Source organism: Scyliorhinus canicula, chromosome 4, assembly GCF_902713615.1.
Source record: "Scyliorhinus canicula chromosome 4, sScyCan1.1, whole genome shotgun sequence".
Taxonomy (NCBI): Eukaryota; Metazoa; Chordata; class Chondrichthyes; order Carcharhiniformes; family Scyliorhinidae; genus Scyliorhinus; species Scyliorhinus canicula.
This window is the reverse complement of record NC_052149.1, coordinates 85,366,103-85,379,449: the sequence shown is the minus strand read 5'-3', so window position 1 is coordinate 85,379,449 and position 13,347 is coordinate 85,366,103. Positions and strand designations below refer to the sequence as shown.

Sequence of the window (13,347 nt, the reverse complement as noted above, 5' to 3'; positions counted from 1 at the left end):
ACCACATCTCGCACATCAATTACTTCAAAATCCCCAAGCAGATCTTCTATGGGGAACAATCTCAGAGTAAACACAAAGAGACCAGTAAAAATGATACAAGGAAACCCTAAAATAAGCCTCACAAATTTCTGCATTTCAGACCACTTCTGTTGTGAAAATACTGTAGCTGAACAATCTATGCTTAACTTGCAACAATGTGTCCAGAGGAAGGCGAGAGTGGCATAGCTGCACATTTCCCCCAGACACTAATAACGACAACATGGACTGTCAGTTCTGTGGACATTCATGCTTATCTTGCAGACTCTTCAGTTGTAAAAGGACCTACAGAAGACGATGAAGTCACTTTTTAAATAATAATCTTTATGATTATCACAAGTAGGCTTACATTAACACTGCAATTAAGTTACTGTGAAAAGCCACCAGTCGCCACATTCTGGCGCCTGTTCAGGTGCACTGAGGGAGAATTCAGAATGTCCAATTCACCTAACAAGCAAGTCTTTCGGGACTTGTGGGAGGAAACCGGAGCACCCGGAGGAAATACACGCAGACACAGGAAGAATGTACAGACTCAGCAGAGTGACCCAAGCCGGGAATCAAACCTGGGACCCTGGCGCTGTGAAGTAACTGTGCTAACTACTGTGCTGCCATAAAACATGTTGAGGCCCCACCGACTTACAGCTTGGATGAGGAGTCTACCACCCAATTTGACTCACCTCCTTTATCTACTGGAAAATCAATCTAAACTATTGGGAGGTCTTAACTTCTAAGGGTTAATCAGTGAAAATTGCATGCATAGCCTTATGACTAACAAAAATAACAGCACTCAAAGTCAATGCACTAAAATGCGCTTCTACCAGCTGCAGCATATTGTCAATACATACACAGCAGGCCCAAATTTTGTTCCACAAGTTCTATCAATATGGCTAATGCAAATTAAAATGGTTTTGTTCATCTATAAATTGTGTCCTTTTACTTCCCACATTGTGGGTTGGTAGTTGAAATAATGTAGCACAAATTAAGGGCTAAGGACTGAAGTAAAGATCTCAGTAAAAGTGGAACAAAGATATGTACCAAGAGAGGTCAGAAGCTGGAAACTCTGCAGTGCATAACTCGTTGCCCAACTCAACAAAACCTCTCCAACATCTACAAGGCAGAATCTGGAATGTGATGGAATACTCTCCACTTGACTGGATGAGAGCGGCTCCAACAACACAAAAGCTCGACACCATCCAGGACAAAGAAGCCTGTTTGATTGGCACTCATCCATAACTTCAACATTCACTCCCTCCATCACTGATGCATAGTGACAGCAGTGTGTACCATATACAAGATATACTGCAGCAACGCATCAAAGCTCCTTAAACAGCACCTTCCAAATCCATGACTTCTACCACCTGGAAGGATAAGGACAGCAGATGCATGGGAACATCACCACCTGCAAATTCCCCTCTTAAGACAAACACCATCCTGACTTTGAACTAGCTCACCATTCCTTCACTGTTGCTGGGTCAAAATCCTGGAACTCCCTTCCTAGAACTCTGGGTGTATTTACACCATATGGACTACAACAGTTAAAGACAGTGGCTCACCACCACCTCCAAGGCAATTGGGGATCAGCAACAAATGCCAGTAACACTCACATCTTGCGAAATAAAAACATCAAATATTTTCGATATAGAGCACTCAAATCATTTTTACACACTAACTACGAGCTGTTTGGATACTGTTCCGTTTCCAACATTTTAATTTACATATAAAGTTCAATTCAAGGCATGCAAAGTTACCACAAGAGATATATGAAAAAACAATATCATGCGGTTCATGGGATTTTGTTTCCCTACGTGGAGCAGGAAAATGTTATGCATCAACATTTCCTAGAAAGGAGTTGTCAGGAAGGAAGAGTGGCAAGCATTAGTTTGGGGAGGTATTTTGTTAATTGCGTCACTGCCTCAGTTCAAGACAATTTATTGCATTCAATATCAGAATATTTCCAGACAGAAAGAGACTGTCAGTGGTGAACATTTTGCACTTGCATTGTTTGACCCGAGGAACAAAGTGTGTGTGTGTGTGTGTTGGGGGGAGAATAATGGATAACTTAAAAGAAAGGACAATGCAGAAACACACTGGCATGTCACCACTAATTTCTGTCAGGCAATTACTGCCAATAATTACATTTTTAGATTGGTCTACCTCAAAAATCTAGTAATCAAAGAAAGCAAGCCAGGGGAGTGGTCATATTCTGCCAGTGTACCTCAAAACTGGTTGCACAGTAGAATTGGAAAAGATTAAAAGAGTACTGTTCTGTTGTTTTACTTAAGGGATGACACTTTTCAAGGAGGTGGATAGTGTGTGTATAAATTCTACATAGCCAGCAATACTTAAGACAGCAAATACAAATAGAGGAATGTTGAAGTGGAATTCAGGTGATCATGTCTTTTTTTACAAAGCAAAATACACAGGACTAAAAATCATGCAGAAATTGTAGCATTAGAATAATGTAATAACAATGCTCACAATTATTAATTCATTAATCCAGGAATTTGCAGTCAGAGGTGTACCATGAATTCAGATTATCTGTAAATTGTTGGCCAACTTGTGCTACTAACCTTACTAAAGCCAAGAATTCCTTGTCCCCTGTAACGGCAATCTTGAAATTGTTCATTACATTACAAATTAGACCCACCTGCCATTTAGGGCTGATTGATTTCCACCTCATTAATTTGTGATATTATTTATGGTCCTGATATAGTACTCAATTTTAGAAGCCCTTAAAAAGAACCAATGAAATGAAGACCATTAAAAATAGAACAGGAGGTCATTTGGTCCTTCAAGTCTGCTCCACCATTCAATAGGCTCATGGCTGATGAGACCTTCTTCATGTCCACTCTCCTGCCCTTTCCCCATTACCCTCAATTCCCTTACTGATCAAGAATATATTGATCTCAGCCTTAAATATACACAAGGACTCTACCACCACAGCTGTGGCAATGAGTTTCAAAGACACTCATCCCTCAGAAGAAATTCTTCCTCATCTCAGTCTTAAATTGGCACCCCTTTATTCTATGACTATGCCCTCTGGTCCTAGACTCTCCCATGAAGGGAAACAACCTCTTAGCATTTACCCTGTCAAGCCCCTTAAGAGTCCTATGTTTCAATGAGATCATCCCATTCTTCTAAATTCCAATACGAGTAGAGTCCTAACCTGTTCAACATTGGCTCATAAGACACTCCCCTCCATAACAGCAATCATCCAGTGAACCTTCTCTGAATCCCCTTCAATTAATAACTTTCCTTAAACAAGGGGACCAAAACTGCTCACAGTACTCCAGGTACAGTCTCACCAGTACCTTGCACAGTTGCAGCAAGACTTCCTTACTCGTACTCCAAACCCCTGGAAATAAGGGCCATTATTTTACTTAAAGGATGGCACTTCTCCTTTATTAGCCTTCCTGATTGCCTGCTGCACCTGTGTGCCTTCTTTTGGTGATTTTTGCACAAGTGCCTTTGTGATGCAGCTTTCTGCAGTTTTTCTCCATTTAAATAATACTGATCTTTTGTTCTCCCTTCCAAAACAAACTTCACATTATACTCCCATTTGTCTACTCCTCTCCCCCCCCCCCCCCCCCCCCCCGGCCGCCACTTATTTAACCTATCAATATCTCTTTGCAAATCATTGTATCCCTCTTGCAACTTGCCTTTCCACCTATTTTTGAGTCATCTGCAAATTTAGCTAGAGTATATTTGCTTCCTTCCTCCAAGTCATTAATATATATTGTAATCAGTTGTGGTCCCAGCACTGATTCCTGTGTAGTCTCTCTAGAGCAAGTAGTGAATTGTTCCTAGTTTTATTTTTAGAAGTCCATTTCATCTATCTTGGCAGTTTTTTGAGACTGTCCTGCCATCCCTATTTCTGAAAGACAATAGGAAGGATGCACAACTACTTCAAAACTCAATGCAGTCATTCATTCAAATGCAATTTAAATAGATTTCAATCAATTCAAAGCACAAGTAAAACTTCAAATACTAAAGTTACTTTGTTAGGCACTTATGGGGGTTAGGAAGAAACTACAACTGGGGTACATCTTTTTTTCAATATTCATACAAGGTCTCTGTCAAATGGGATGGTAACATGGTTCACATTGATACACTGGCCTAAATTTGCCATCCCCACCACACCTCCGAGGAGCCTAAAATGTATTACAATTCACCTCAATCTCATTTCATGTTAAGGCAATACAAGATTAAAAGGTAGAACACTATAATTTCTGCTGAACTAACAGATTTAACAGTTATGACATGTCTCCCTTCACTGTGTAACATCCAGAAAAAAACAGGACTATACCTGCAAGTTCTCCTCTTAAATCACACTGTTCTGACTTCAAAACATAGCAATGTTCCTTCATTGTACCTGGGTCTAAATCCTGAAACTCCCCCCAGAACAACAGTATAGATGCACCTAGATCTGGACTGCTGCCGCTTAAGGTGGCCATTCTCCAGGCTAATTGTGTATGGGCAATAAATGTCGGTCTTAATAATCTCCATGAACGAACAGAAAATATCCAAAAATACCTCAATGCAAGCTTAAAGCAAAACAATCAAACACCTAAACATAATTGCATATAAATATTGAACCCCACCCCTACACAAACGTTACTTGCTCTTGGAGCTGAGTAACTCAAAAGCTTGACGATTAACCGATTTTGAAGTCTGTTCAAAATTCTTCCTTTCTGCCTGATAACCTACCTTTCTTTCTGATTTTGGGGAGGATCTATAATCACACGTTAAAAAATTGTGTAAATCTGTTTTTAGCTCGATCCATGATTCAGTATGACAACCTCAAGGATGAGGCTGAAATAGTTTGTAGGTGATCTATGCAAGATGATTGTAAAAACAAGCTTTTTATTTAAAGTTTATTTTAAAAGTTTTAAAAATATCAACTTCACTTCAGCCTTGGTTCAGTGGTAGCATTCATATGGCTCACTCAAGTTCATGAGTTCAAGCTCATTCCAGAGCCTTGAGCACATAAATTGAAGCTGATCCTTAGAGATGCTTTCCATCAAATAAGATATTAATCAGAAGTCCCTTTAGCTCCCTAAAGCAGGCATAATAAATCCTACAGAATTATTTGAACAAGAGGAGGGAGTTCATCTAGTAACCTGACCGATATTTATCCTTCAACTGACATTATTAAAAACACATTAGGCATGATCATGTACCTCACTGTTACTTGTGCAGCCTTGGTTGCGCAAGTAGACGATTTTAGTTTCTCTACATTGCAACAATGATGACACTTCAAAATCAATTCATTGGCTGTAAAGTAGTTCAGACATATGAGGTAGTGAAGGGTGCTACGCAAGTGCATGTCCTTGCTTCACTACAACAATTTAACTTGCTGTTCCAAAATGAAAATCGATAGACATTCAAGGTTACAAATTACAAAAGAGTATAAACATTCTGTACTTGCTCAGTGTCAAAAATGAAATCAGTTCTGCAGCCAATAATGAAAACATTTCGGAGTCTTTGACAATGTTTTCAGTCCAAAAGTTAACAGAAAAGTAAATACATTTACAAAATATACAAAGCTGCATCGTGCAGTGACGCATCAAACAAATGAAGCTTCATACAAAAAGACAAATGAGACAAGCAGTGTTTGTCATCAGTGCAAAGCGATTTGGGCTTTACACCAACACAAAACACAACACAACAAATTGGGTGGCAAGGCTTGAACACAAACTACTGTAACTTGCTTCACTTTGATATCAGGCCAGGCCAAACACCCCAATAATTCAGGTTGCATTTACCCTAAAACTGCAGAATCCATGCAATAGAAAACTGCTTTACAACAATTTCAAGTTGAAGGGTACCATCAGTTTCACATACAACAGTCAAAGATACTGATTGATGGAAATAAATAATGCAAGATAATACCAAGTGACAAGAACAAAACTGTTAGGTAACTATCAGCATATCATCAATATCACTTTGCAGTCCTGTAATACCTTGCAACAATTAGATAAGGAGTTACAAGATTTTTTAAAGTTTCTAGGAAGTCAGAGAGCAAATTTGCAACTCTTTGCAAACAGCACCCGAATAATCTTGTAACACTCCCAGCTAGATAATTGAGCTTCACATTGCCAGAAAACGCAATGAAATCCATCCTTCTATGAGCTACGAGTGCTCATGACAAAATGTATTTGTGCTATAGCACCATACAGTGCCACAAACAGCAATACCTGATGCGAGATTATTTTTTGAAGTGCGTAATCTGGAGTCAGGTGTTCAGGTATTTTTATTATTTTCTAAACAATATACATGCCAAAATGGCAGAATAGCATTCCTTCATTACAATTTGTAGAATTCATACAATATGATTGGACACTGTCAATAATGGGTTTATTTTACATAATTACTTTAAAAGAATCAAATCTCGTCTGAAGAAGAGGAGAACATCACACAGTGAATAGATTACAGCTATACTTCAAGTGCTTGATTGCAGTTTGGAGTTTCAGCAGTACAGTGAGCAGATCTTCCATCTTTCCAGCAACATTGCTCTTTCTTCAGCCAGCAATTAGGTTCAAACTATTAACTAATATCCTCCTAAAGATGATCATGTTTCACAACAGTCAAAGTCGAAGGTTGTCTATTCAGTATCTATTACTCAGACATTTATTCACAACAAAACATTTCACAAGATTTCTTTCTTGGACACTTCCATCCTTCAGTTAACATATCTCAAAAATATTGTGTACCCATTTTAAATACATCTTTGGATCATCTGTAATATAAAATGCAATATTCATTTGCTCTGTGCTTCACCTCCGAACATATAGACATATAGGAGTGTGTCCTGCTCCTCAAAACACTGCACCCCTTCTAAATAATGGAGTCTCTGAAATCATAAAATGCCTTTGCGGAAAGGCATAGGCCTTGGAGGCGGGTAAACATATAATATACACCAAACAAAAGTCTGGAGGTTGTGTGTTGGGAGGTAGGGGCAGATATATCAGTACACTAATAATGAATCATCTGGCATTAATACTAGGTGTGTATCTATTTGGAATAAGATGTAGCTTGCCTTTCCCCAAATAGATCAAATTTTTCTTTGACAATAGTAACATAGATAATTTCTGAAAATGAATCTTTGGGGATGAAAATGATGTACCCAATGAACAGCTAACTTTGTCCTCCCAGAATGTATTGCAATCTAAAACAACTCTGTTGCAAGTACAAACCTGCACCCCAATTACTTTGTGACACACGTCGGCAGAAATTATGTTTCACCAAAGTAGCAATTAGAGCTATAGACACCAGCCGATTCTATTCATCATACCCATGAAGTTAAAAACTGAGTACTTCACAGAGAGGGTTACAGTCCTGTATAACTGAACACATGCAGAGAAGAAATATATTGGTCTATAAATGCGCTCATTCCAAATGGCCAGTACGGTTTCATGATCCATACAACATTCACAGAAACAAAAACATTTGGCACAGGGTTAACTTTCAATACAGAACCAGAATTAAATGTGCAAATGCATTAGAAGACAAAACTAACTGGGAATATATGGCAATCTCAAAACATATTACTCAGCAGTTCCCTCAAGTTTCACCCTTTGGTGTAAATTCTATTTAGTACACAGCCAACTACCAGGAAACGCAAAAAGATGGAGGTTCAAATTAATTCCCCATCCCAACCTTTTTATAATAAATATTGTTTTAAATCCCTTTTATTTTCCCATAGAAATCATTTAAAGGAAGAGGGAGGACCAGGGTTATTGCTTCTCCACAATACTGCCAAGGACTGCTTGGATTGGTTAACAGTAAGCAAGACATGCCTGGATGAGTTGGCATGTCAGCTGCCATTCTTCTCCATTCCCTACCCTCTTCCTGCAGTGTCAGTTTCTTTAAGTTTGTATTGTTATATTGAATAAAATAATCCAACAATCAAACTGCTTCCCATGCCCAGAACAAAGAACATTTTGTTCAAGTGATAGGTATTGGTTACAGTATTCAGGAGTGAGAGCTGTGGAGCTGCTGTAGGAACATCCCTAAAACATTGTGAGAGACGAGCACATTTTCTTTTTTAAAGTCAATTGTTGGGGTAAAACATCAAAGTATCCTGCCCTAAAGGGCCTTAAAAGTCAAAATATTTTCCTGGACTATGTACTGTGTTGTGCTAGATACTCTTGCAGCCTTCAAAATGTTGCCCTGGGTTAATGTTAACCTTCTTTGGAGGGGAGGGCGAGGAGACTGGAAAATATGTTCAGTTTTTATTCATCATAATTTCAGTTTTTCACCTTCCAATCCAAGATTTCAAACAGTGGGAAAAAAATCCAGAAAATATAATGCAATAAAACGGATACTGAATGTCACTTGTGATAAGCAGCCACCCTTAACAGTTCTGCAATTAATGGATTCACAATTAAAATCCAATGCTCAGCACCTTAATTTCAATGCTAAGATTCAGTATTCCCCTTAGGCTTGTTCTTTTGGTAGCTTTACATTAGGGCAGGTGCAGGCAAGTGTGTTATTTCCATATTACTCAACTGGAGCAACATACATTTAAAAAGATGATCAAGCCTCAGAATGTTTCAGTTCTGAACCAGACAGCTTTAATAGTGATTCCATCATCAAAACAAAAGGTTGGTTTTAGTAATTTTATTTTGAGAAGTTCAACTATTACTGGTTAAGTGTGAATAAACTTGTCAAGGCTTGCCAGAAACAGCAATATGCTGATTCTTGCAAGACACTATGAGGCAGAATACTCAAAAGCATTATCAATCCTATGATGACAAAACCAGATATTTTGTTCATCTGACTGGCTGACAGTTGTCAACAATCCAGAATACTATCACAAACAATAGCTGCTTTTATCAACTATTTGAGTTAGAATTCTATCAAAGTGAATCTAACATAATTAGTAAATGCACTGTTCCATGTGCTGTCGCATGGAGATAAAGAATCTTACTTCATTCCCAGGGTCATGACGGAGCAATTGGAATGGCTAAGTGGCTATTGTAATTGGTCTTAGTACAGAGAAGAAACATTGGCCAGGGCTCTCCCTGTAGTCTTGAGTATCCAGGTCACCATTCTGGAGGAGGTACTGCAAGATATCCTTGAAACTGTCCCAAACATCACCCTTGTGGCACCATATCTATTAGATTATCAAACTAAGAAGTGATCTTTCTTCTTTAAGCTTGTATTGTTATATTGAATAAAATAACCTAACACTCTCAAACTGCTTCCTCTGCACATGCACCACAATTTTTAAGGCATTGTTCAGTAGTCAAGTCATCATTTTCCCTCGGGGGTGGGGGGTAGAAAGGGAGAATTGAAGATATGAACCGTCTTCCTCACCAATCAGTATTTTTGAACATTCCTCCCATCAATGATGCAGAAGGTGGCTGCTTACTACAGTAGGCATAGCACTAAATTGTTATATATCCTGTGATTAATGGCTTGAGGAGAACACCTAGCTCTATGACCAATACTTAAGACAGAGGATAGAGCAGGCACTATCTGGTGCAAGAGAAACATTCATTTGGTTTATGAAAGGCGCTGCTGCATTCCGACAAGTGGTCCCAGATCCATAGGTCACATCCATTATGAGTGCAAACGACAGGTCCAAGACCGTGGCTTCAACAAATCCAAGAAGGAGGGCTGCCGAGAACAAACATATATTTTTGTTTTCAAAATACTATACCTCGACAATATAAATGTGGTTGTAAAATTACCCAAATAAAACATGGCAACATTATGGCTCGGTCCTTCAATCACTTGGATATAAAAATTTAATTTAAGTACCCAATTCTTTTTTCCCCAATTAAAAGGACAATTTAGCATTGGCAATCCACCTACCCTGGACATCTTTGGGTTGTGGAGGTGAGACTGATGCAGACACAGGGAGAGTGTGAAAACTCCAAACGGACTGTGACCCGGCGCCGTGAGGCAGCAGTGCTAAGTACCATCCGGATATAAAAATTCTATCACTTCCTAAAAATGTTTGATTTTCTTAGATTTTAACATTTGGATTTTTTGAGAAATCGTTCAGTCAAACAAAGACAGTTTACTTCCCAACCGTACCCATTGCTCATGCAATCTTTTGTCTTCATACAAAACCATCAAACACATCAAAACATTAGAATAAATGCTTAGTTGATTTTTACATATGAACTTACATTAGTAAGGGGACAATGCTGCTGGGCATACCACTCTTGTGAATATAGACACACCAACATGCCCTGGCCCAGAAATAGAGACGTCCACATTATCACATTCCATACAGGACCTTTCCGGCGATCATGCAGTACGAAATTGAATGCCACTAATAAGAAAAGGGGATAGCCATTAAATCTTGGAAACAACTTTCAGCATCAATACAGCATTTACTGACCATTAAATGCAAGTGGGAAGCTACCCAAACCAGAGTATTGCATTCACTCCTACTGCTTGCCTTCACACAAAACGTTGAGAATGCTTAAAAAAAAGTGAACTGCCAAACATTCATTACGGGAAATTTCAAATGCATGTGAAGGGGGGGGGGGGGGGGGGGGGGGGGGGGGGGGGATGAATAGCAATGGCGCAAAATATTTTTCAAATTACAAACAAAACAGGTGAATTTGACAATCATTACAAAGTGAACAAGCAAATGATGCACATCAAAAGGCAAAGATAAGCATCTGCAGAATGGTCATGATCCTGCTCCAGTAATCAGTGGCCCATTGTGATGTTAATATCAGCAGATAACAATATATCAATTTAAACAAAGAGGGATATGATTTAATTTAAGTTAAAAGAAAGCAGAAGTTAAGAAGTGTCATGCATCGTTGATAACCAAGTGATTCAATGTGCTGCCCAGTGTGAACAAAGGAAGGCAGCCTAGGAAAGTTAAAAAATTCCATCTACCATCAGTGCGGGGGTAGCCAATCACAGCTATTGCAGAATAGGTGTGTTTAAACTGGGCTTTGTATGCTTTCTTGTGCTCAATGGTATCAATAAATTCTAAAACTGTGGACATTGGTCAAGGAAAATGAGAATGAGTTAAAAGCAAACTTCTAAAAATCTACAAGTCCACAGACTAATGTATTTTACAATGTGCTTAAATAAACATACCCCATGGATGAATGATCAGTGTTTAATATAACCAAACATTAGATTTAGAAGTTCAAACATAAAAATACTTACTTCCAAAGCACATGAACAGGCAGAAGAGGACCGGATAGAAGAAACCAAAGCAAATTGCCAGCACATACTCATGAACAACAGCAGATACTGTGAAGACAGACAACATTGCAGCAGCCCTAAACCGATGGGTGAATAACTGTTAAGAGAAAATTTAACAGGGTTAAGACAAACATTTGAAAATAAGTGAAAATTGCAAATTTTACAAGTTGTGATTTCATAAGCCCCTTGGCTACTGCGCGGTGAATTCCAGCACCACCGACCCAGAATCTCAAAACAGGAGAAATTAGATTTGATTTAAAATACCAAAAGTCCTTGGCTGAGCCCAATAAAGGACAATCACTCACACATAAAAGGATAAGGATGAAGTTCAGGCTTTTCATAGAATTTACAGTGCAGAAGGAGGCCATTCGGCCCATCGAGTCTGCACCGGCTCTTGGAAAGAGCACCCTACCCACGGTCAACACCTCCACCAATAACCCAGTATCCCCACCCAACACTAAGGGCAATTTTGGACACTAAGGGCAATTTATCATGGCCAATCTACCTAACCTGCACATCTTTGGACTGTGGGAGGAAACCGGAGCACCCGGAGGAAACCCACACACACACGGGGAGGATGTGCAGTCTCCGCACAGACAGTGACCCAAGCCGGAATCGAACCTGGGACCCTGGAGCTGTGAAGCCATTGTGCTATCCACCATCTTCCATCTAGGTTTGAGGTGATTTTCTCTGGCAAGTTTGTCTCCCTTCTCTGCAGACTCAGCATTATTTCAGGTTTACGGCAAGGCACTCACTCCTTTCAGAACAATAGACCAGTTCTTTCACTTCAGCAAGCAGAGAGACCATTTCTTACACTTCCAGGGTCTAAACACCTCTGTCGAATTCTCTCAGAAAACATGACGCAGGAACCAATGATTGACCGTTGTCATGCAGAACACTGTCCCTGGCCAACCCATCGGTTGCCAGATGATCAATCGATCAGACTCCCTCCAAACCTGGAAGATCCACTCGGTACAGAGTCTGGCTTCTCCTCTCCAAAAACAAAACCGAGGAACAGTGTGCTAGCAAGCAGGCGTTTCAACTTGAATTTTCTGCTTAAAAGCACATCCCAATTGTGGGTCCACCGACCACAAAGGAAATAAAGAGGAAGGATTCTTACAGATCAAACTAGAAGTTAAAAATAAGATCATTAACCCCAAAGGCCAAAGTTATTCATTCAAGTATAATCCAGAATGCACCTGCTTAATGAAAAATGAAATGAAAATGAAAATCGCTTATTGTCACGAGTAGGCTTCAATGAAGTTACTGTGAAAAGCCCCTAGTCGCCACATTCCGGCGCCTGTCCGGGGAGGCTGGTACGGGAATTGAACCGTGCTGCTGGCCTACTTGGTCTGCTTTAAAAGCCAGTGATTTAGCCTGGTGAGCTAACCAGCCCCATGTCAATCAAGCTCCAAAAGGTTTGCAGCAGCCTTTTCCCAAGCCATGCCATTTTCTGCATCAGTCCACAAGATTGACTCTCCCTTCATGATGCAAGATAATATGGAAATGCTAAAGTATCTGCTCTTGTGCCTCCCCCTTTCTAATACATGCCAAATCTGCTGCTTTTAACTGATGCAGTGTACACCTTTTAAACTACTGGATTATAGACTTTTAAAAATTAATTCATGGGATGTGGGTGTCGCTGACTAGGCCAGCAGTTTTCCCATCCCTAATCACCCTCGAGAAGGTGGTGGTGAGCTGCCTTCCTGAACTGCTGCAGTCCATGTATCATAGAATTTACAGTGCTGAAGGAGGCCATTCAGCCCATCGAGTCTGCATCAGCCCTTGAAAAGAGCACCCTACCTAAGCCCTCCACCTTATCCCTGCAACCCAGTAACCCCACTTAACCTTTCTTGGACACCAAGGACAATTTATCATGGCCAATCCACCTAACCCGCACATCTTTGGACTGTGGGAGGAAACCGGAGCACCCGGAGGAAATCCACACGCACACGGGGAGAACGTGCAGACTCCGCACAGACAGTGACCCAAGCCGGGAATCGAATCTGGGACCCTGGAGCTGTGAAGCAACTGTGCTAACCACTATGCTACCCTGTGCTGTAGGTACACCCACTGTGCTGTTAGGGAGGGTGTTCCAGGATTTTGAGCCTATGACAATGAAGG

The 13,347-nt window shown here is 40.0% G+C and overlaps 1 protein-coding gene across 3 annotated transcripts in view; it reads right to left on the bottom strand.

Annotated features, from left to right (window-relative positions):
* Nucleotides 1–6,271: 6,271 nt before the first annotated feature.
* soat1 (sterol O-acyltransferase 1) overlaps nucleotides 6,272–13,347 on the bottom strand; it is a 90,201-nt gene continuing 83,125 nt past the window's right edge. For all 3 annotated transcript variants that reach the window (XM_038794657.1, XM_038794659.1, XM_038794658.1), the window contains 3 exons: nucleotides 11,185–11,320; nucleotides 10,179–10,324; nucleotides 6,272–9,660 (listed from right to left, as the gene is read on the bottom strand). In XM_038794657.1, coding sequence (XP_038650585.1) covers nucleotides 9,604–9,660; nucleotides 10,179–10,324; nucleotides 11,185–11,320 — 339 coding nt within the window. In that variant the 3' untranslated portion in view covers nucleotides 6,272–9,603. The remainder of the gene's footprint in view (nucleotides 9,661–10,178; nucleotides 10,325–11,184; nucleotides 11,321–13,347) is intronic.